Here is a 24,640-nt window from a genome sequence, read left to right on the forward strand (position 1 = left end):
CAATCCCCCCGAACTTCAAAGCCCCATCTTCAGCTGCAGTGATGTTTCTTTCCATCCCTTTTGCTGTGGGACCAAGGAACTGAAGACAGCACGAGGGTGCTGTTGAACAAAAATAGACTTGCCATCAGCTCTTTTGCCTAAACCCAAACAAAAAAAAATGGCCAGCTGTGGATTAGAAGAGAAAAGTAGCTCATGGTGTAACCAAAGGAGAATTTGGTCCATATGGTGCACTTCTATTTACACATTTCTGATATAATTGGCAGTGATAGCACCAAAAAGAAATGGCAATTCAGACAGACATTCAACAGCACCTTCAGTGATCACAGCCCCTCCAGGCAGGCAGATGAAGAGCCCAGGAAGAGTTCAGCCTGCTTTTCAAGGATGCAAGGTTTCAAGGTGCAAAGCACACTGCAGATACAGGTCCGGGGAAGCAAATCAGCTCCTGCATCCCCTCGGCCACATCACGTGTGCACCCAGCTCTGGACACACATGCACAATGTGGCTTTATCCCAACAAAGGAACATTTGTGTGTTCACTGTTCACCCCCGCGCTCATATCTGCTTCGGTCAAAAGGGATTTTGGTGAGAATGAGGGGCATTTACACAGAATTTCAGTTTCTCTCCTTGCCTTGTCTTTTCTGAGCTTTGCTCCTCACTCCTACATGATGGCGAGAGCCTTTATAGCCCAGCAGTTACAATTTATTTTCCATAAGCAATTTTTAGAGCCATGTGTACTGTCCCACTCATGTCCAGGTCAGAAAGCATGACTGACAAGTGTCAAGCACTAGGGTAAGGATGAGCAAAGCAGTAACACACAGAGGAAGGGGAAGAGCTCCCTTGCTGTCTTTTATCTGCCCCGAGTACAAGGTCACGGTGAGCTGCAGGTCTCCTGCATGTAACACAGCCCCCCATCTTCCCTGCTACCCCATGGTCCTATGGCACAGCTGGTAAGTGGATTAAAGGATCCACTGGCCATCTGCCCCAGCACACACAGTCACCATGTGGGAGAGAGGCCACAAACCTGATGCTGAAAATGCCTGAAATGGGCTTCTGCATGAGGCAGCATGAGGGGAAGCCCCGCAGGTCCCATCGCGGCCAGGAGCAAGGTCTCCTGCCTGCCTTCTGCATGGCCAGCCCTGCTTATGTGCCAGGGCTGCCCCAGGATGAAAAGAGAACAGACAAAGGCAAAGAAGAAGAAGAAGAAAAATGCACTCAAGTAGGAAAGATTTGGGTTCCCTGTTCCTCTTCGCACACCAAAGAAGCAGAAACTTTCAGAGAAGGGAAAAAGGTTAAAGCAAAAACAGCAGCAGCAGCAAAAGACAACTACTATTTCCTAAATAACAAATAGCTCTTTCAAAATCAGGTTTATACCCTCAGAGAAAGATTCCAGGGGACACATCCATTTTTCCTGCTGTGTAGATTTGTAGAACAAATTACGTACCCACCTGGGTATTGCGTAAGACACCAATTAGAAACATTTATTTTGAGTGAAAGAAAAACTGATGAGCCACGCTGTTTAACCGCCATCCCTGAGAGATGCAGTCTTCTTTCATTTCTTTCCTCTTCCACTAAAAACAGAGGAGTGTTTTACGAGCAAATGGTAAAATCTCAGGTCTCATTTTCCAATTTGAAGTCTCCGAGATGCTCAGCACTGTGTTCTTACCCTGTAACTATCCTCCAGTCTCCTATAATCACACTCAGTGGTCTAAGCTCGGCTCTCACAGGCTTGCAGCAGTCCTTTGCAAAGCACTTTATCATGATTTTTACATCAGCTATCCCTCTCTCCCCCACCCATGATTTTCCCTGCCAGGTTGTCTCTCCGGGTGGCGAAGCTGAGTGGCTCTGCCTCAAAGCAGAACCGAGACTGGCCCCTAATGCCTATAGGAGACAGCACTCCTGACCCACGATGGGAAACAAACTTTTCCACCAAACTCTCCCCACTTGGCTGATAATATGTAGGCTTAACTCCACCGTTTCACTGCTCATCTGTAGAGCTGATGCATTTTGCTAAAGGTACAGGCATCCCTCCCCTCGTTCCACAGATGCGTAAAGTGAAGCGCTTCAATTGCAGAGGCCAGGGCGCAGGGTCCCTAGAGGAGGGCGCAGGGTCCCTGGGGTCTCTGACCGCCGGGGCAGCCTCTGCCCAGCTTTCGTGGTTCCCCACTCACCTCCCAGCCCCCGGAGAGGGCTCAAGCCCTCTCCCGGGACAGAGAGGGACCCCTCGCCGGGCTCGGGGTGCACACGCCGGGGCAACGAGCAGCTCGGGCTGCAAGACGCCTCTTGCCGGGGCGGGAGGCAGCGCTTGCCTTCAGGATGCCCACGGGCGACAGGAAGAAGGGGAGGCCTCCCGGGGGGGTCAGGACCCCTCTGCGGCGAGAGGCAGCACGTTGGCTCCGCGGAGGGGCCTTCCTCCGGGGAGGCTCTGCCCGCGCCTCTGCCAGGGCGAGCCCGGGGGAGGGGGCCGGGGCTGCGGTCGGGGATACCCCCGGCGGGGCGCCGGGGCGGGGGCGGCGCGGCACGACCCCTCGCCGGGCGGGGAGAAACTTCCCCGGCGGGGCCGGTCCGGACCCCCCCCGCCCCGCCGCGCCGCCCGCGCTCCGCCCCGGAACCGGGCGCGGCTCCCGCGGGCGGGCAGAGCCCGGCGGCTGCGGGCGGCGGCGGAGGGTCGCTGCCCGCCGCGCCTCGCCGCCCGCCGCCCGCAGGAGGCCGCCGCGGTAAGGCTGAGCCCCGCCGGGGGCGATGGCGGGAGCGGGGTCCCCTCGGTCGGGAGAAGTTGGGCTGAATCCTTCCCCCCCGCCGGGGTTGCAGCCCGGCTGGGCATCCTCCCCCCGGCTCTCCCGCGGTCCCAGCCGGTGAGAAGGGGTCGTAGCGAGGGAGGAAGGACGCCCGGCAGCCCCGCTGGCTGCTCGGAGGTGTTGCTGGGCGCTGCGGAGGGGTGCTGGCTGAGCGGCCCGGGGGATTGCGGGTGCGACGGCGGGGAGGCGTAGGGGGGACCTGGGCTGGCTGCAGGTGTGCAGCGCAGCGCGTCGCCGGGACGCGGTCCCGACTGCCGGTGTGCCAGCCCAGCGGGCAGCGGGGAGTCGGTCCGGATTGCAGGCGCCACAGCGCGATGTACAGGTGGGACGCGGTCCCGACTGCAAGTGCGACGATGCAACATACAGGTGGGATTTGGTCCGGGTTGCAGTTGCGAAGATACCGTATACGGGCTGGATGTGGTTCGGATCGCAGGTGCAACTACGCAATGTATAGGTGCGACATGGTCCTGATTGCAGTTGCAACGGTATGACATGTAGGTGCAACGTGGTCCAGATCAGGTGTGACAGTGTGATGTGCAGGCGGGACGTGGTCCTGCTGTGCCTGGGTGTGACAGTACATCTACTAGCGTATAGCGTGTGGCTGCTGTGTCTGCTCCCGGGGCTGGGCCGGTTTTAGGGTTTTATTTTGAAAGATTCTGTTATCCAGTGGTTTTCGGACAAGGTCTCCCAAGTCCTGCCCAGGTTTACTCACATACTTCTCTCGTGCCTCCTCCTCCCATTTGCTCAATAACTCTGCAATGATGAAGTGGCTTCTTGCAAAATCAGCACCCGGAGCTGAATTCCAGAGCTTGGGGGCGGGGAAGGAGAGCTTGGATACACAATCTTAGGAGAAATACCCCAAAACGGTGTTCATGGTCCTCCCTCCCCATACCAGATGGGCATTGTGAACTGTATGTTGTTTTTCTCAGACTCGTAAGACTGCGGAATTTCTCTGAGTAAACCTGCTGGCTGTAAAACACATCAGGCTTCCTGGTAGGCTGCGAGGAAACTTTTGGCCTAAGTCAGTTAAAAAGAAAAGTTGGAGTCAGCAGAGTTACAGTAAGGTTGCAGTCTTCCTACTGAACTTGCTCAGAATTTGGGCTGTCTGGCCACTAATCTCATTTCTCTTCCATCCACTTAAGCTTGTTTTTCCACTACACAGAGGAGCAGTGGCTGCCAAAATTGTGGGCGGGGCGGGGGGGGTGCAGGAAACTATGAGCATATGTGATTTTTTTGTCCTGTTATAAGTTAATAATCCCATTCTAGGCTCTTGTCCAAGAATTTTGCTTCAAAAATGCAAGCAGTGTTCAAGACCATTGTGTAAAAGATAATCTAAATGTAGGACAGGAAGGGACCCGGCAGGTCAGCAAATCAAAGCACTGAATGATATTACCCCTTATTGCACACCACTGTAATTCATTTCTTCCTGGTCTCCTGGGAAGTTTCTTAACTTTACTGAACTGATATTATATTTTTTTTCCCCCAATATATGGCTTTCTCTTACTTTGTATTTGAGCTGTGATTGCTTAGTTCTCCCAGTCTGATGCTTTTGTCTCTTATCAGTGTAGAAATAGGAGTTGCATGTTTCTCTCTTTGCTGTGCAATGCCAAACACGCTAGAACTTGCCAGACTGACCCCTTCTGTGGGACTGGCTGTCCGATCCTTTTAGGTCTGTACCCTATTTATTATAGATTTTCATCTTTCGTGGCTTAACTCCTGGTTTTACTGTGAGCTGTGTAGCAAATGGCTGTGCTTCAAATGTGTTGGAAGCTGAACTCTACCCCTTTCTTGTGTGCCAGGTATGCCGGATAGGTTTCCCAGAGCAACTGAGTAGAAAATTGTTCTTATCAAAGCAAACTAAGTTGCATTTTGTCCCTCTTCCCCCCCCATTTACTTCCATGTCTTCAATTATTATTTTTTTTCAATGATTATTCTGTTGATGAGAGATTTTTAGTCCCACCATTGTACCGTAACCAGCCCTGAGTAGAAGATGGGAGTAATTCGGCAGCGGGTAGCAACACAATGCCATAGATTAGGCAGTGAACAATATTCGTAGAGCTGAAACAGTTGGGGGAACATCAGACAAACTCAGTGCTTAGATTTGAGCTCAGATTTAACTCCCAGGTGAATATCCTCACTCTTAATATTTGCAATAAGGTCTATCAATAATGATTCAGAGGAAATACCACCCACTGAATCAACAAAGTCAACTCATAGGATCACACAGTGGCACTGAACAAATCCAGCTCTTCTCGGTGCAAAATACTGCAGTCGGTAGGTGCGGACAAACACATCACAAGGAGTTATCCCTGTTCCATTCGTTAACATTGTACGTGGCTTTTTATCTAACTGGGTGAAAAACAGCTACATATTTTGCAGAAGCTAGGTACAGCCCTGCAGCTGGTGTTCAGCGCAGGAGGGAGGCTCGAGAATGACTACGTGTTTCTGACCTAATATATTATAATCCCTTTGGTATTATCCACCAAACTCAAGTTTATTCCAGTGTTCCTCAGCATTGCATGTGCAGCAGTTTATCACACAGTGCTTGTGAGCATTGTGCTGCAGAGGCTGCCTTCATCTCCCAGTGGCTAGAAAAAGCACTGAGAGCACCAAGTGCTGCAACAGAGTGGGCAAACAATCTGTATTTTAATTATACAGAGAGCTCTTGGGTCCTGTGCTGTCCACGGAGATGCTAAGACCAAATTGGGAGAAGGAAAAGAGTTACGTCAAATTTTGAGCCTTGGCTTTCTCCTTCTAACGGAGGGCAGCATCATGCTGGTAGGTCTGGTGTGGGGTTGTCACGGCATTCCAGTTGTTCCAGTTCTGCAGGCGTGCTGTATGAACTGGAACGAAGCACAAGACAGGAACGCTTCAAAAAAGGGTTCGCTACGTTTGTGCGGCTTCTCAGTGCCACTCAGGATCCTCGTCAAGGGCAAGTATGGTCTGGTTCCTTATTCCGAGGAAAAAATAACTAGTGAGCAATGGCCAAGCCTTGTGATTGCTACTAGATGTCGTCAGCGGTAGACGAGGAGCCAATTTTATGGAGCTGAATGTAGAAACAAATAGGAAGAGGGGGTGTGGAGCTCATGAGCCCCCGAGTCATAGCCTGGCATCTACAAGAGTGGCTGCAGTTAAAAGTAAGTGGTTGTACAATGTGGCAGGTGAACATTTGTTGCCATTTTGTCAACCTAGCCCCTTTCACATCTGCGGAAAGCATCAGGAGAGGGTCTAACAGCGTGATAGTTTTTCTATTTGATGTAATGAACAGGTATTGTTCACAGATTCAGCTGTTTCTACTCGTTTGATACCTGAGCTGACATTTCAAAGTGCTGGGAATGCTGAAGCCACAGATCAATGAAAATCTTAAGCAAGCAATAGTGTTTGCAAAAAGCTCTGTAGCATTTGATGGTGTACTTCGAGGTGCTCTGGGAAACCTGCTGAGCTGATAGAGGAGGTTGGGCAAAGGCAGAAGGAAGACTGAGAGCTGGTGGATGGAGTCCTCATCCCAGCATTGGAGTCACTCAGCCAATTCCAAAATGTTTTAGTATCCTGAAAGTAACAGCTCACTTCAGAAGGGACATTGCTCCAGCACTATGTCCAGTAAAAAAAGTAAAGGCGAATGAAGAGCTGCCAAATTTTGTAGTTGGTAGGGCGCAATGTTGAACTTGGCATGGTTGTAGTAGGTGTCACCAGATGGTGCTATTTTGCATTGACTTCCCATTTGTTTTTCTTACCATGACCATTATTTTGCCTCGGCTGAGGTGTATATGGTATTAATTTGGGGGAATGTTTAAGGGCAGAGGAGGAATTTGGTCTTTGCATTGCTGCTCCATTAGAGTCTGTTGTGCAGGTGTCCTTGGTCAATCCTTGGTGCTGGGAGGGCTTTCCCAAAAGGGACATGAGAGACACTCCAGTTGATAGGTTGCATAGCTGCTCACAGAGTACCCGCAGGTTCAGTAATACTGATTTCTCCCCAAATCTGACTTGCAAAGCCTTCTGTTGCCTCTGCTGCTCCCAAGCTGACGGTTAATGCCGACCCAGGACATCACTAATGGCAGCAGGCCACCTCGGGGCTGCGTGGGTCTCCACTTTTCCAGCTGGGAGAGCTGAGTCACATTTTGACGAGTGAGGACAGCAGAGGAATTTGGAGATCGCTCCAGGAAAGTGTGGGAAAGGAGGAACCCTGCAACCATAAAACCTCTAAATTTAGTTGTAGTTTAAAATGGAAAATGTTGGTGATTTTGCCCTTGCGGAGGTCAGATTAATTTGGAGACCCGCAGGTCTGCTCCGCTCCCGTCTGCTCTGCAGCGAGCCTCTCCACGGGGAATCGGGGCCACCTGGTCCCCCTCATCCCCCAGCAGGGCCGGTGCCGGACGGGGGACGTGCCAGCCCCGTCCCTGTCCCAGGGGCTGCACGGCGAGCGTGGCCCTTGCTGGGGACACAGCCTCTCCCCAGCCTGCCCCGGCAGGCGGAGGGGACGAAGGGAGGGAAGCGGCAGCAGCCCCGGGCTGCAGCAGAGCCCCTGTCCTCTCCCTGAGTCGATGAATGAGAATGGCATCATTTCTATTTATTTATTTATAAATTCAGTAAGCAGCTCTGTTTGTGTCGGTGTAGCTAAGGAATAACTTTGTTACCCTCCGCACTGTCAGTTAAATTGCATTATTTTTAAGAAGGCAGCTATCTCCGTGCTGCTTCTGTTGTGCTGGTTTCCCCTATCTGGAAACTGTCTACTTCTCATCCATCCTGCTTTTCTGTTAAGTCATTGTGCGGCTTTCGCTGAAAGCAGCGAGCTAAGCGTTAGCGTTATTTTCTGACAGAGGCCCCAGGTGGAAACAGAAGGTCCCATAGTACAAGGCAGCAGCTTCTTGTGAGCGATGGTTTTCATCCCACAGCCCGCCAAGAAACCAAGCCGTGGCAAATCAGCTCTTCCCACCGCCTGACCCAGATCAAGGTGCTTCACCTAAATAAAAGGATGGTCCCTGCTGCCGAAGAGTTTACTCCGAGGAGCGGGTGCAACCCCTGTGCGGGTGAAGGGACTGGCTATGGGACCCAGGGGGCTGCGGGAGGAGAGGCAAAGCCGCACAGCCCACCCCATGCCATTAGTTTGGCACTGGCCCGTCTCTTCCAGCCGTGCTGCAGCGCTGCTGCCCGGCGCCAAGCTCCTTCCCTCCGGTGCAGCGGGTCCCCCAGGTGCACGGGGTGGCACTGGGGGGTTCTGGGGTCGGCTTTGGGGTTTGCCCCCCTTTGCCCACAGGCGTGGACCCTGGCCGGCTGCCTCTGCTGCGTTGGTTGTGTGAGTAAGCCTCCCTCCCGCCCCAGAAATGGCCACAATCTCCTCCTTTGTGCATTTCTAGCTCAGAAAAGACTGATTCATTCTCTGAAGCAGATTAATTACTTCTGCTATTTAAAAAAAAAAAAAGAAATCCTTTAGAGTTGGTCGGCTTAACTTTCAGCTGCCTGTACAATGCAATAAAGCAAATGTGCTCCGAGCTGGAGCAAAAGAGTTTGCATGGAAAAAGAAAACCTGGGTTGTGATTTTTACGTGGCAGTTCAGCGGTGGGCTCTGCAGTTTAGGAAGTATTTGTGAACGTGTCTTGTTCTTGTCTTATATGACAAGTGGTGCAAATTTGAGCCCGCCATGAAGGTGAACTGCGGAACAAATATTTTTGTTCCCTGATAGGTTTTATAACTTGTTTCCCTTCTGGTTTACATCATGCTGATGTGGCACCCGGCTCCCCCAGTAGCTTGCATCCGAAGCCTGGCTGAGCGGCTCCATTTCTTCCTCTGAAGGCTGCTTTCCAGCCTGCTTGGCTCTGCTCACTTGTTTATGCACCAATGGGCTGTAGTTCCACATTTCAGAACAAGCTGTCCAATATTAATGAGTTATTTTGTATTTACCTAGTCCTGAGGCTTCTTTTATAAGCCTAGAGATAAATTCTGGGGTTTGTTATTTCCATTACTGGAAATGCACTGAACCTACGCAACCATTGCCAAGCCCTAAATATGGCCTCTATTTATCCAGAAGAAAGGTAAGGGAAAGGACTATCACAAAGCTAAATTGATTTACAAGCCTGCAATTCACAAACCCCTGTTCTGATAACACTTGTAAGCAAGTGTTGGAGCAAGCCATATGTGTAGAGATGAATCACTTATAAAATGATATCCTAATATTAGCCGTATATTTATTTATCAGACAAATATAGTGATTTTTCTCTTGAAGATCCATGACAGCCACATGCTCGGCTGGCGTAAAGCACTTGCAGCTGTTTGGACTAATGCAAACCTGAGCATATGACTGAACAACTGATTTTTTTGCAAAGAAAAAAACAATATCAACTACTTGTTTCTAAAGTGATTTAAAATATTACATAGGGAAAACTAAAAGAGATCAAAGGGTTGGTATAAGATACCCTGCATGTAAGTTAGACCTACGTGTAGTAAGGTCATTTTGCCCCAGCATGAGAATATCTCATCATAAACCTCCAGCTGGTTGGGCCATATTAAAATCCTTTCACATTAATACCAAGACTGTGGGTTAGAACTGGAAAGAGATTTTTTAGGACTGACAGCTTTACGTCCTCCTGAAACAGCTGGACCAAGTACTGTAGCACAGTGAAGGGTTAAGCCAGCCAATGTTCTAGGATTACTGCGTTATAAAACAGGGACTTCAAACTTTTTCACCCAGCAGTAGAGAAAATAGTCTGAAGGCATCTTTGGAGTGGATTAGTTTCGAAATCATGCTAAGCCACTTTTCTGCTCTGTGCAAGAATTTATTTTAAATGGCTCAAATGCTTAACTTTTTGAATTAGTAGCCGAGCATGTTCTCTGGTTACTCTTAATAACGTCCGTATTCAGACAAGCTTACAGGAAAGTACCTGGCAGTATCTGGGTCTGTTCTCCTTAACGTGTATGGTATATGCTTTGCCTGTGCGATTAGGAATCCTGGCTATGCTCAGCCTTATCTGAACAAAAATGTTCAGGATGTTTGCTCTCGGGCTGTTCACCAGGTGAGATACCAACCACCATGATTCATCAGCAGCTGAATGGAAAAGCTGATCTCGATAGGAGGGAGTCGCGTTTGCAGCCTCTTTGGAGAACAGCTGGGAAAAGCTGCTTGCTTGTGCACCGTTCTGGTGTCTCCATGGCTTTTTTCAGCAGGGAAGTCCGTAAATGTTGATCTGAGCAGCTCTTTGGCTTAGTGGTGCCTACAACCCTTTCCCCTGCAGACCTCCTGTGTCACCAGATTTCAGGGAAGACCTATTCCCCGCCCAAAGATCTTCATCCTTGTGCAAGCGAGGAGGGTTTGTGCCCATGCAGGAGGAGTATGGCTAAAACCAGCACAGGCCCTGCGTACCTCTCTCCCTCCGGGGCAGGGCTCAAAAGGTCTTTTTCTGTAATTACATCTTCCCACTACTGCAGCACCAGCGTGTGTGCGAGGAGCAGAGTGCAGCCGCCTGGGCAGCCTTCATCCTGGCAATTCCTAAGAGGTTCCCCTGCAACCTCGGCATGGGTGCAATATATGTATGCAGGAGAAAGAAACTGAATAAGAGTCAGGCTCTTTAGTCAGCCTGTGCTTGGGAACACATACATCCCTTAGAAACGCGTGCATGGGTCTGTGCCCTTTGCTGGTGCAGTTTTGGTTTTTGACAGAAAATTTTGTCATTGCCTGTCCAAAGAAAGCACCGAGTTCCCCACGGTTAAGGGAGTAGTCTCCCCAGCTGGAAGCACCCTCCCCAAAACAGGATGTTTTTTGTTGCAGAATCTTCCTACCAGAAGAGCTGCAGAGCAAATGTTTTGAATGTTTAAAGCAGATCGACCCCATTAAATACCAAGTTCCAGGAAATATGCATGTGCTGGCAGTAGCAGAGTCCTTTATTTTCATTATCTGAAGTATCCATCAGATAAAGACTACTTCAGAAGGTTTTGGGGTCTTTTTTCTCCTTATAGCATCATCTAAAGTGAATGTATCCAGCAGAAAAGCAGTCAGAGAGCTGGTCTGTGACGGGAGGGCTGGAGGGGTGTTCAGTCTCCAAGAAGAGCAGAGAAATTCAGTAAGCAGAAGAGCAAGCAGTCAGCTTTGCAGCTCCCGTCTTGCTCCCGCGACTTCCTGAGGATGCTCAGGAAGCTGCTCCCCAAGGAGGGAGCAAACCGGCTGCTTTCACTCTGCTCTCCCGGTGCCTGGGAAGGGCATCGCTGGCCCACCCCATCTGCTCCCCAGCAGCTCTTCTGGTGTTTCCCGGTGTCCCCGCAGCACAGGGTCATGCTGCAAAGGCCAGACGCCTTCCTTGCCTTGTGGGCAGGGGGAGGATTGCGTTCTCCCCCTACATTTTTATGTCTTCATCTTGCCAAACCCCTTTTCATTAATTTTTCCCCTGTAAAGACATGGTTGTCTTCATTGGCTCCATAGGACCCTCAGTACCCAACAAGCCGGTTACAGAGATGCAGAGGCGAATATTATACCTGTAATTCTTGAATACTGGCTGTGCTGATGTTTAGTTATTTAGTAGCAGATGATACTAGGCATTTTAGGCAGGATAATCTAAAAAGAGCCATCGCAGCAGACCTCTGGCTGGCATCTCTCCCTGTGAGCCAGAAATGAGCTGGGTGTCTCCTTTCCAAAATCCTTGACACAACTTGCAAGACAAACCACTGGCACGGGAGCTGATTTGTCACGTAAATGTAGAGCAGCGAGAAGACACTGATTGCTGTAATTAGGAATAATCTAATTTGTAAGGGAAAATGGGATGTATTTATTTCTATTTAATTAGATTCCTGCATTTTGTGGACCTGCCGTGTGGGCAGGGGAGGCACTGCGCTGCGATCCAGAGGCAGCAGAGCGATGCTGGAGGTGTAGAGGGTCTCGGCTCTTCTTCACCTAACATGGGACTGAACTTTCAGTTCTTGATTTAATCTGTCTGATTTTGATGTAATTACTATTCAGAGGGCCACCAAATCATCTGCTAGAAAATCGGGGTAAAATTGGGCTGATTCGCTGGGGGAAAACCATTCGCCCTCTCTGAGCAACCTGAAAGCAAAGTTGCTGGGACAGAAGCTCAGACATGAAGGGATGGATCCATAAAAGGATTTACGCCCTTAACATCCTACATCCTTGTGGGTTAGGGGGCAAGTCTTTGCTCCCCAGGACAGCACTCGGCTCTCCTGGGAGATAAGCCTTCGGACTCCCCACCGGCACCCCTCTCCAAGCACATCAGCATGGGGCTGCCGCTGCTTCCTCCAGAGGAAGAGGAGGCCAGGGGTGCTGAGGAAACCCTCGCTCCCCAGGCAGTGCCCAAAGCATTCCGTCAGAGCCCCAGCCCCGTGCGTGGACTCTTTCGGTCGTGCCGTGGAAAGCAAACGCCTTCGCTAGGGCCGAGTTACGGACAGTCGGGTCGACGAACCTCGGCTGGGGTCTGAGCTCGCAGGGTGCAGAAGCATCCGTCTGGCCGTGAGCTGCTCCCACCCAGGCTGGCGTTAGAGCGGGGCCAGGGTGCGGGCAGCTGCCTGCAGCAGCCAGGCAGGCCTGCAAACACCTGGAAGCAGCACAAGTGATGCACGAGCTGGGAGCAGGAGCTGGGATCCAAACCCCCTCATTTTTCTCAGCTGCTGCCCCTTGCCACTCCTGTTGCTGTGCCATGGGGCCCGCAGAGGAACACTGCAGCCCTAGAGCTGGTTTTTCTGCTTTTTAGCCCAATTTCTCTGCTTCTGCTTATGTTTTTACATGGGAGATGATGCAGCCTTTCTAAGAACACAAACATTTCTGGCGTGTCTCACATGTCCAGGCTTCAGATTAAATCTGATGGGAGCTGATAGCCCTTTAAATTTCTTCCATGGTTGCGAGGACAAGAATTTGCAACATCAACAGTCCTTCTTTGCAGGAATTTTTTTCTCTTAACTTTTTATTTTCTTCCCCAAAACCTGCTGTGAGCCCCATCCTGCTCCCCAGAACCAGGTTAGCAACTAATCTTTTGAGGACTTGAGGATTACACATCAGGAGTGCACGTAACATAAAGTGAAATCCATTCGCCGATGTAAAACCCATCATGAATTAATGTTTGTCTTGGATTGTATAAACACGCCCTCAGAGCGCTTCCTACAGCAGGATGGGGAGCTGTGCAGAGTCATTTCCCTGGACATTGCATTGTTATGGTGAAACTGCCTTAATTAGAAAGCACGTGGCCAAGTTCGTCTTTTAAAGGCTAGCTGAATTTGGACCGAAGGGCAGAGAGGTCAGTGTACTTCTAATATTGGTGGAGCTGTGCTTGTGTACACTGGGGTTGAGTTTCCCCACCAAGGCAGGAAAACTTATTGTGGGCTCCAACTTTTGATCTAGGGGGTTCAATTCAGGGCAGAGGCCTCATGGAGTAAGAAAAAACCCAGTATTTGAAGTCTAACTGCTACCCTGAGCCAGGCAGGAGGTCTCTGCTAAAATGGGCCATGTTGAAATATTCACAATTTAGTAATAACTGGCTTTTGGGTAACACTTCCCGAGAGGCTGAATGGATGCATTTTACAGCTGTGGCTCACAAACTAGTTTCCACGTGAAATCTCAACCAGAAAGGCGCAGAGACGTTTTCTGTTTAAAAGAACTTTTAAAGTCTTCAGAGCCTGCTCGGCCCCTAAAAGTCACGCTGGACCGAAGCTCAGCGGGACCTTAGGGGTGCCCTGGTGAGAGCAGGATTCCCATCATCGAGCCCCTGCCCAGAGCGTCGCTGCCTGAGCCTCCGACCTTTGCTGTGCCACCCCTCTCCTGGCTGTCAGTCGCAGGGTGAGCAGCCTTGGGTCGGACATCCTCCTTATTTTAAGCTGTCCTGGCCCTCCCAGCATTTCAGAGACCTCTGAGATCTTGCAGGGTTTAAAGCCCTGGTGCCACAAAGCCAGAAAACCCCGCATGGCTGATACAAGGTGCAAGGGGCTGTCCCCACCGCCTGCCACCCCCGCACTCTCCATCCCCGCCGCCCCAGCCATCCTTCTTCCTCTTTTTTTTATTTTCTTCCCCCCCCCCCCCCCCCTTTCCTTTGCCAGATCATTTCCCTGCTTTGATCATTTCCTTGCTCTGAGTCACCCCGTGCTTTCTCGTGCTGGCAGATGGATGTGCAGTGCAGTGCAAGGCTCCCTCCTTCCCAGCCCATGGGGAAGTGTCACCTTCGCAGTGGCCAGCGCCGAGTGAATGAGGGGGGTGACAAATGACATGCAAATGCCTTTCCTGGAGGCTACAGAAAAGTCACTTGCTTGCACCTTTCCGAAGACTGGCATTTACATGCTATCAGACACCGACATCCTGTTGAACTTTCTTAGAGCGTGCGATTTGCAGACACGCTCGTTCAGGGATTTAGACTTTATTGACTGAAGGTTGCTTGGCAGAGAAGGAGAAAATGAGCTGGCTGGGGAGCCGGTCAAGAAGGATCCTTCGTGCGAGAGAGACAAGAGAATAATTTGGCTTCAGCTCTGAGGTAGGAATTCTTTCCTCTGTCCATTTTCTCTGTCCTTGTGGCATCCTGTGGAGGTGTTTAAAAACAAACAAAAAAGCAATAAAAGGTTTTTGGCTCTCGTAATATCTGTTTGTGTGACAGCTTCCCATTAAGTGGGAACCAGGAGAGTCTTAGAAAGTTACCACTGCATTGTCCATGTTGCTGGGTAACAGTTTCTGCTTCTCACGTGTATCCCAAATCATAATAATAAATTGCATCTCAAAATGCCGAATGATGCTGGAATCACTGCTGTAGAGTGGATGCTGGGGCTTACGGGTGCTGGAGCAGGGAGCGGGGGGACCTCCAGACCCGCCTTATGCCCCGTTAGGATTTTCATGGGATCCAGACCTGAGTCCCGTTCCTTTCTGGCTGGGGTCAGGCCACCTCGCTGGCTCCCGTGGGTCTGCTAAACGACAGCGGGGAGGAAGCCCCGGTGAGACCGGGCTGAAGATTTTGCAGTCCCGTTTGCTGCAGCGCAGCTGGGAGCCAGCACCCTCTGCATGGGGCGAGTGCTGGCTACCACCCGGCATCCCTCCGACCCAAAATCCGCCGTGCCTCCGAAGGCCTGTGGTAGCGTGCGACAATGCCGCAGGGCTCATGTCCACCGTGGAAAGCTTTTTAAATTGGTTTGGCTGACTTGGCACTCAAACAGATAGGGAAGGCTGGCGCCTTGCTTCTGGCTAGGTCTCCCCGGTGGCAGTGGCCGTTTCTGAAGCGAAGGTCTGATAGCTGCACCAACCTGATTTAAACCTGGCTTACCGGGTTAAGGTAAATTGGTTATTGAGCGTCTCAGACAGTGCTACTGTTGTAATGAAGAATGTTTTCAAACCCATTTAAAGCTAAGGTAGTGCAACCTTTAAATATAAATAAGGCTTTAGATGCCACTGAAGATCCTAACATAAACATCCTTGAGCGTCTCACTTGAGCTTGATTTGTATGTGGTACCTGTAGCAGCCTGATGATTTATTTACTTGTTTATTTACTGGCGAGGAAGAAGGCACTGGTGATTATTTTTACCGGTGTAGTTAATCCCGGTGTAACCCCACCACTACCAATACATATTGAATGGACACATTTACCACTTGTGCAAGGCATCTCACCATAACATAGCTTATATTTGCCCAGGAGAGAGAAGCTGTGCTGGCACACAGCATCCTACTAGTGGTGGATGGGACTGAATCAGGACAATGTGTTTTTCCTTTCGTTGTAAAAGAATAAGCTATACTGGCAAAATACGTATACATTTATACCAGTATGGCCACGGTCCTTTTTGTCTCTGCACTGAAGTCCTTTTCTGGGAGTTTGCTGCCAGAAGACGCCGTTGCCAGCCCCATGCCACCACCGGCCAGTGCGTGGATGGCACAGCTCCTGCCCGCCGGCCGCAGCGGGCTGCGTGTCCCTGCTCCCTCGTCTGCTAAGGACAAAACGCTCCCTGTAACGACGCGGCACCTCTGAGGACACAGCCGACCCGGGCTGCGGTGTGGGAGCTCCTCTTTGCCTCACACACGGGCTGTGCCAAAGCAAAGCGTAGCGGGCTGGAGACTTCATGAACTTCTGCAGTAGCGCAGAGCAAGATTGGGCACTCATTCCAAGACCTTTTAATTTTTTAAGCATAAATCACTCATTCTTGCCTCTGATACAGCTGAGGATCAAGAATACCTAGATCTGAAGGTGACTGAGGCTACTGGCTATGGCAGAAAAAGGATGGAGCAGTGGCTGGTTTGCGTGCTGAGGCAGGGTCTGTTGGGCAGACCGTGCCTTTTTTTGCACGCCTCCATTTCCCACCATACCCTTACCGTTGGCTCCCCTGGGAGACTACGAACGCTGCCGGTTCCTACCAATGCTAATGGGCCCACACCAAGGGGTCAGGCTGGTTTCTCAAATAGAGGTTTGTGGTCCCCCCCCACTTCTTTTGGCACGTGGGAGGATGATTTCATTAGCCTGTATGTATGCGAGCTGTTCAGATGCTGCACGTGAAAACACAATAGTACAAATGAAAGCAAGAGGAGAGGAGGAACAAACCCATCACACTTCTTGAAGTGGTTTTGGAAAGCACAAAGCCAGGATGTTGTTTCTTTTTAGTGACTGAGTAGTCTGACATGTTGCAAAATACAAAGGCTCGGCATATTCCCAGCGGCAGAGTGAAAACTGGAACTACCCAGAAGCAAAACCTATCATTAGCAGGCAGGCAGGCAGAACGGGCTCCTGAGTGCCAGGAACAGGCATGGAAGGGAGGAGGGGCTGAGCAGCAAAAAAAGAGCTTTTCTCAGGGGCGGTCGGTGTGCCCCAGCAGCCTTGCGGAGGGAAGCGGAGGACGGTGAGGGCAGCACGTGAGACCAGACTTCGTCAAAGGGCAGCAAGGGGCTGCTGTTCCCCCTCGCACCCCCCCATCCTCCAGCACGGGCAGCGGGGCTGCTCCAAAAAAATCGGAATGGTTTTGGCCTGTAATTTTTCTCCCTTTTGTTTTCACTCAATTATACTTGGCTGCCCTGAGAAATCTCTTTTTACATGTCCTCAGGTCCTTGCTGTGATCCATGTCATCCTGGAGGCATGTAATAGTTTAGACTGAAAGCTGTGCTGTGCAGCTCTGTTCTCCACGGCTTCACAGGATGGAGAAAGTATTGACATGCCCTGAGTTATCTCCCACAGATGTCATCTCCCTAGGAGCTGACTTGAAGGACAGAGGGACACAGAAATCTGCATCTGGGAAGCACCTGATTCAAAAACAACGGAGGAAGAAATTTTATGAACTGGGTTGGGTGGAGGCAGGGAACACCACAGCTTTGCAAACCCAATGATCCAAAAAGTTAGCACCATGAACCGCAATGTTGCTGTGGCCAGGTGCAAGAGGACGAGCAGCCTTTATGATGCCTTTATGTTTCCCAAAGAAACTCTTCAAATTAAGAGTATTTTTACATTGATGCTTCTTTAGTTGTCATTCCCCAGCAGGCCTAACCAGCCTCTGAGGGTGAGAAGCAAGACGAGGAGAGGGTTGCATTTATCTCAGTGAAGGTTACGGGCTGTGGGTGTCCCCACAGCAGGAAGCACAGATGCCCCATCAGGACGTGCCCTCGGGAGCAGCGCTCAGCACCGATGCTGAGCGCGTACCTGGGGAGGGCAGACCATGGGTGCCGCAAGCACGGCTGGACAGAGAGGCTGGGGACATTGCTTCCACCATCGCATCCTCCGCAATGGCCTGGGCAGAAAAAGGCAAAGCTCCCCATTCCCTTCTACTGGTAGGAGGCAAGATGTATTCAGCCTTTTAAGTCTAACGCCTTGTCTCGTTTTCATCAGGGGACTTTCCTTTCCTCAGCCAGCATAGTCTAAATGGCCCCTGTGGGACAGCCAGATACATGCATTCCATTTTAATCCCTTATCTGTCTCACTCTGCTGAGATCATTTACCTGCCAATAAGCTCCTATGGTCAGAGATAAAAAGTGAAACTACCAGCCCTTTAAAGATGTATATCTGACTGGCTTTGCAACACTGTGCTTCGTGGAAAATATGGAAAGATGTTGCATTCATAATATATCACTCATATCTGTGTTTGTAAACAGATTTATCACACCATCTGCAGAACTCGTTCTGCGGTCTTCTCCATATTTATTTCCTTTCCATTTATATAGTACAGCTCCAATTTACTTTATTCCCTTTTTACGATTAGATACGTTAGCCGTCTTTTTTTCTTCCCCAGAAAAAGTGTGCGCTCTCTGTGGGAGACAATAGTTAATCAATCCAATTTGTTCAGCTTAGTGCATAAAAACACAAGCTGGTACTGATTGGAGAGGTACCTGCCTGGGTTTGTTTCTCATCGCTTCACATCTGTGTGGAGCAGGTGGGGAGGAAAGGATAATTCAGAACAATTCAGCTGGTAAACAGGATGCTCTGTCGGTATTTCCTGTCTCCTGTTGCATTGGTTGAGCTTAATTTTCGAAAATCAGCTAAACCTAAGGTCACTAATGCTATTATAATCTCTCTGACTTTCTGTAGTTGGTACGATATATAATGAAGTATTTGTACAACTGGGAGCAAAAAGCCAGCCCGCTTTCTTATTGGGTTTGCTAAGAAATGTTTAGCCATATGCAAGTAAAAAAAGTGATTTGCTGAGTATAAAAAGAAGGCAGACCGAGAGAGAGGGAGCTTGCGGTCGGCAGCCACTTCTGCAGCCCCTCAGCTGACCGGCACGAGCCCCGGCACAGCTCCGGGCAGGGCAGAGCCCGGGCGTGAGCCAGCAGGACCGTCCTCCTCCAGTGGCCGCTCGCAGGCTTTCTCACCCGCTGGGACCACGAAGCTCTTCCGCACACACAGGGCCCAAAACCAGATTCTCTGCTTGGTGCACGCTTTCTCTTTGGGGAGAGGAAAGAGCCTGGGCTACGGCAGAGCCAAGAGCAGGGACGAGTCCCAGCCAGTGAGCCAGGGCTTGGCCCCGCTGCCAGCCCTTGGGTTTGTGCCCATCCCCTGTGCAGAGGTAAAAAGTCCCGGACAGTGGGTTCCTCCTCCCAGGCAGGAGGGTGAAGGATCTTGGTCTGAAAAATAAGGATCCTGCCTAAAAACATAAAATTTGGCACCAAGGGTTAATTAGACTTGGCTTTGCTATTTCTCTGTGCTGAATCAGCTCCTCACCCTCCTTGCTGCTAACGGGTGCCTGAGACAGGCCGTGTCCCCCAGGGAGATGGGCCTTGAAGAGATGCTCCCCGTCTCCGAAAAGACGCACTGCTGTTTTCATAGTCTCCCGCTGCCGTTCCTCCGCTTGCAACCTGTCGGGCTCTCACATTATCACGCACAAGCACCGCATTTTGCAAACGTATTTGCTATTACAGCAGACAGGAAGAGATTAAGTGAGTGCTATAAAACTAACCTCTGCATCAGTCAAAAGAAGCAAAAGCAAAAAATAACAGGGTAATCGGATGCTCTTATGAGCAGGATATGCTCAAAATGACTTCTCCATCCCATTACAAATGCTTAGAAACTGCACAGCCTCTCTAGCGCAGTGAGATTTTAAAGTGGTTTAATGGGCATAAGGAGTTCAGAGCTGATAATGCCGCTTCCAACCTTATCCTTTTGCTGCATGAAAGTAGGTAGTGGCTATTGACTGCTGTAAATTGGCTACTTTTAAAGCTGTATTTGCTGGCTTAGATGTGCTAAGAGTCTCTTTACAGAGTTTTCAGGGCCTGAGTGTAATGTGTGTGGTTAAGGAGGGGATATATTGAGTTTCTTCAACAGAGGACCGGTTCCAGTGTGTGCCCTGCGTGCGGGAGAGCTGGCCTAGGAGCAGGGACCTGCTGCACTTGAGTTTTACATCCCGATTGCTAGGAGGAGAACCGGGGCTGCCAGAGGGTTGTTGGTCAGTCCAGAACAAACTTCTCACTTTGTCTTTTCTTTTTCTTTCAGGGCAAACTGTTCACGATGTCAATCAAAAAGGAAGGTGCCCACAAGAAGTGGGCTGCCCTGAAGGAGAAACTTGGACCCCAGGAGACCGACCAGTCGGAGGCCAATCTAGAAAATGCAGAGCCAGAGCTGTGCATCCGTCTCCTGCAAATGCCGTCGGTGGTGAACTACTCTGGGCTGAAGAAGCGGCTGGAGAACAGCGACGATGCCTGGATGGTCCAGTTCCTGGAGCTGTGTGGGCTGGACCTCCTCCTGGAGGCCCTGGACAGGCTGTCCGGGCGAGGAGTGGCCAGGATTTCTGATGCCTTGCTTCAGCTCACCTGCATTAACTGTGTGCGAGCAGTCATGAATTCCCATAAAGGCATCGAATACATTGTGAGCAATGAGGGCTATGTCAGAAAACTCTTCCAAGGTGAGAAGACATCTTCCTGCTTCACCCATCACTTGCAGCAGGGGGGGGGGACACTTTTGTTGCTTATCCTCCTGCCCTGTTCCAGGTTTCTTGCAAGTTGTTGATCACAACTGATTAATGAGAGAGATCATTTTCTTCTTTAAAATGATATTGCTTGGAAATGGCATTGCCTTTGCCACTCAATGCTATTTAGATGGGCTCATTTCCACACAAATGCCTTCATAGTTCACTGAGAAGCCAGGGATAAACCCAGCCTTAGCTGTATGCGGGCATGAGAAGTCTCCCTTCAGTTGTTTGCTATGTAGTTGTTTGCTATTTGCTCCCTTCAGTTTCATTTGCTATTTAGTCTTTGTGAGCCCCAAGGGCAGAGGGAGAGGAATTGAAAGGGCTTGGGGACTTGTAGCCTGTAAAGAGGAGGGAGGGTGGCATAGTTTAGACTCAAGAGAGCCCATTCTCTGTGCTGCTCACTCTGGTCCTTCTAGAAGGTGGTAGGTAATACCACTTACTTTCTCCTGCCATTCACTTGGCTCGTCATTAGGCATGAAACTCATCAGGGCATCTCCTAGAACTTATTGTACAGCACTTAATGATGGTGGTGCTGGGAGGATAACTTCTGTGCTGCTCCACAGAGCTGAGATCACAGCTGTGCCCAGAAACCCTTATTAATAGCTCTTTTAAATGCATTTAGTCTGAAAGCTAGCTTGCTCCCCTCTTCAGTTTTGAAGTCCTCTTCCTTCCTCTCCACCCTGCATTTTCTTAACCAGTGTGAAATATAGAGCTGGCATTTTTGTGCTGTGGAAAACAGGGGGGCACCCTGGGCTTTTCAGTGGTCGAGCTTCTTTGTGCACTAATAAAGGAAAAATAAGATGGTCTAATCCGCTCCCTCTCAGCTCTCAGGGCTCACAGAGAAAGAGTAGTGGAAAAAAGGGAATACATGGGGACTGGTTAGGACAATTGGCCTACTTGATATGCATATTGGGTGTTTCTGCACTAAAAATAAGTCTCATTAATTGAAGAAAATGTTTCATCTGCTGTTCTAGAAAATACCCATATGTGAAAATGGGAAATAAAATGTGTGACTGTGAGTGCTGCGATCTTGGCTGCTGTTGCAGCATGCCACTGGTACATGGAAGAGATTAATAACTACAAGCAGCACCAAAATGTCAGTATGGTACCTGTAGCATTTACTGTTCCTGCTAGAATTTACTATCACATAATGCTATTGGGATGGGAATCTATACATTGGGATATTTCTCTTCCCATCTTCCATGTAGTGGCTCCACTCCTTCAGTCTTTTTTCTACCACTGGTCATAAGCCATGTAGCAGAAAACACTGAGATTCAGAACATTAATGTCATTATAAATTATTTTTGTTTTGGTTTGGTTTTTTTCCTCCAGCACTTGACACAACTAATGTCATGGTCAAAAAGCAAGTATTTGAGCTCCTGGCTGCACTGTGCATTTACTCATCAGATGGCCATGCTTTGGCTTTGGATGCCCTGGACCATTATAAGGCAAGTGTTGGGCTGCAGCAGGAGGTACGGCTCTGCTCTGATCCATGCAGATAGATCCATGTACCACAGAAAAGGGCTGGGAATGAAGGTCATTTTGCATCATTTTGGTGAGAGAGGCAGGCATTTATAAGGTGAAAACTGTAGGAAATTTGGTCAGCATAAGTCCACAGTGCTGCTCTGTGATTTGTCAGGACAGATGACTGCCAACCCCAAGGTCCTTTCTGGCAGGAAAAGCACTACCAGATTAGCAAAACAGATGGAGCCACGTCCATGGCTTTCACTGGCCACAAGCTCAAGTAGGTGCATCAGTTCTCAGAAAGCGTAAAGGGATCCAAGAGGAGTTTCACTGACTTTCTCTGCCAACCAGATCCTGCTGCGTAATGGAGGAGGGCTGCTTTTACCTGTATCTTCCTGTCTTGTGCACAGTGGGATAAATTGAGAGGTTTTAAGATGCTAATCCCATCTGAGAGCCTGCACCAAAGTGGTAGATGTTTCTGAACTGTCTGAACAGAAATATCACTTGTGTTATTAACAGAGTGTGAAGAACCAGCAGTATCGATTCAGCGTCATAATGAACGAGCTCTCCAACACAGATAATGTGCCATACATGGTGACACTGCTGAGTGCTATCAATGCCATCATACTGGGGAAAGAAGAGCTAAGAACAAGGACACAAATCAGAAACGAGTTCATAGGTAAGGATGTTCGTTGCACCTAACTTTCTTTGGAGAAAATCAGTTGCCAAGCAGTTTTATTTTCACATGTGAAAGTCACCATAAGGTGACTAAAGAGGGCTGGGGAGCAAAACTGCAAATATTAAAGTCAGACTCCTTCTTTTTTTTCTTTTGGTCTCTATTCTCTTCAACAACCTTTCTGTAACCAGCTTTTTTTAACTTTGCTGCTTTCCCATAGCTTTGATATTTTCTGGAATCCCAGCAGCACTGTATCACTTGAGCTTATTCAATACATTTCTATAACCAACCATCTTAAGATGTAGCCACATTTGCATATGTTGCAACTCCTCATAAGAGTAGATAAGGTTTCTTTGCCCTGAGTCTACTCCGTTGAGCCACAGAAGCTGCCCTGTGATTCAGAAATACTTTCCAACTGCTTGAATACCGGGATCCTAGGTACCATTGGTAGGATTCACCTCACGTAATGTGCGCATCCGAGCTGGCGAGCCTGGGCTCCATTTCTCTTTGTGGAGAGCAGAGGACATTTGACCACACCGTTTATCTGACTGATTTTAGATGTCTAATTCGGAATGAGGTGACTCGTGCCCCAGAAGTGCCTGTGTCCTTCAGTAACTCCAGGGGGATGCTGCAGTGGTTCACCCAGCTGCAGACATGTGTACCATGGGTCTTGCCATTTACCAGATGACCCTACCCACTTTGACAGATCCATCTGAAGATATTTTCACTTTTTCTCTCTGAAAAAAATGTTTATGAGCATACTGTTATATAAAGATGATAATAGATCAGTGCCAAATAGGTCATAATGCCAATATATCTCTTTTTTTGTTCTCCCAGGGCTTCAGCTGTTGGATATTTTAGACAAGCTAAGGTAAGGATCACTGTTTAAATTTTCTTTTATAAATGAGATTCACAGTAACGTAGCTGTGGGAAGTCAATACTTATCAGCCTTCAGTCGTGTGAAGCGTACCCAGGTGGCGTGGGCCACGCTAGCGTGCGCCCGGTACACAGGAACCAGAGGCATTAGGCCAGTGCGAAGGTGCTCTCGCCAGCCGCAGTGTCACGGGGACAGCTGTTGGCGCAGATGGCATTGACAAAGGCTCTGGGCACAGATGGAGCAAGGCTCAGCGACATCCTCATTGAGGCTGCGTTTGGGACAGAACCTCCAGTCAGGCTGTGGGCTCACTGAGCAGCTTGCTGTATCCAAACCCCTTCACTGCTGGTGTGGGTCCCAGAAGCATCCAGCTAAGACACTTTACTAATGCGTATCTGGACATACCTGTCTTTCCTTTTCTTAATTTAAAAATGATGTTCTGTCAGAAACACCCATGATAAATTCTAGAATGCATTATATGTGACTTGCAGTTATCCATGTAACTGGAATTGCTCCATTCAGCCCCATAAAAATTAGGGAAGAGACGATCTTTCAATACTGACAACTAGCAAGGGTAGAGTTCCTGCACTGAGTAGTCTCAAGAGTGCTGAAAAAGTTGGCTTTAGAGTGTTTGGGTTTTTTTAAATCCAATTCTGAGTAACAGAGAAGGAAGTTTTTCAAACAGAAACATCACTGGAATATTTTCAATTTGTCTTGACCTTAAAAAAAAAAAAGAAGAAGGTGGCCCAGTTTCAAAAAGGTAGAAATGCCACTCTGTTGTTACAGCTTCAAGGAGAAGTCCATACAAAGCATACACTGGGCCAAGTTATGCCATGAAAAGTCCCATTCATTTGTATGTGTCGACTGTAGAAAGAGGTACATTCGGTTCAAGAAAGGATGCACTGATGGCATTTGATCCTTTATAAATAAGGCAGAGTTGGGTACTTTCCACACCGACTGGCTGAGTCTGAGAGGCAAAGAGATAAGAGACATTTAAACAAAAACAATCATCTGAAAAGGCTCTCCAGTGAAAATGAATGCTGTAATATTGCAGAGACATAGAGGAGGAGGATCTGCTTATCCAGTGTGATACATTTGAGGAGTTCAAGATAGAAGATGATGAGGAATTATTAAAGATATGTGATGGGATAAACATGAACGATCATCATGAGGTCTTTTCATCTCTCTTCAATAAAGTAAGTAGGCCCTCACGTGGGGCCCTTTTGCAAAGTCACGCAATGGCAAAGTTAACACACTTTGCTTGGAACCAGCCTTGCTGTGATGGAAAGCTGCCCTGTCTTCCAGGTAAGCCGCTCTCCGGTCTCCATCCAGCTGCTGTCCATCCTCCAGAGCCTGCTGCACTTGGAACCATCTCATCACTCCAGCCTCCTTCTGTGGGAGTCCTTGGACGCGGTAGTGAACAGAGCCCTTTTGCTCGCAAATGACAGTAAGAATGACGTATCCATCCAGCCTTGCACTCTCCTCTTGTTTTCCTTGT

The 24,640-nt window shown here is 49.2% G+C and overlaps 1 protein-coding gene across 8 annotated transcripts in view; it reads left to right on the top strand.

Moving 5' to 3' along the window:
- Positions 1-2,607: 2,607 nt before the first annotated feature.
- Positions 2,608-24,640, top strand: part of INF2 (inverted formin 2) — a 42,622-nt gene continuing 20,589 nt past the window's right edge. For 6 of the 8 annotated variants that reach the window (XR_012776014.1, XM_075503705.1, XM_075503704.1 and 3 more), the window contains exons 1-7: positions 2,608-2,713; positions 19,654-20,062; positions 21,461-21,576; positions 22,112-22,271; positions 23,106-23,139; positions 24,197-24,338; positions 24,448-24,589. Coding sequence is in view for 6 of the 8 variants with exons in the window: in XM_075503705.1 (XP_075359820.1) it covers positions 19,669-20,062; positions 21,461-21,576; positions 22,112-22,271; positions 23,106-23,139; positions 24,197-24,338; positions 24,448-24,589 (988 nt within the window). In the remaining 2 variants the exon portion in view is untranslated. Of the gene's footprint in view, positions 2,714-13,852; positions 14,245-19,653; positions 20,063-21,460; positions 21,577-22,111; positions 22,272-23,105; positions 23,144-24,196; positions 24,339-24,447; positions 24,590-24,640 lie in introns of those variants that run through there. The other 2 variants (XR_012776015.1, XM_075503707.1) reach the window with 2 other exon arrangements.

Source organism: Mycteria americana, chromosome 5, assembly GCF_035582795.1.
Source record: "Mycteria americana isolate JAX WOST 10 ecotype Jacksonville Zoo and Gardens chromosome 5, USCA_MyAme_1.0, whole genome shotgun sequence".
Lineage (NCBI taxonomy): Eukaryota > Metazoa > Chordata > Aves > Ciconiiformes > Ciconiidae > Mycteria > Mycteria americana.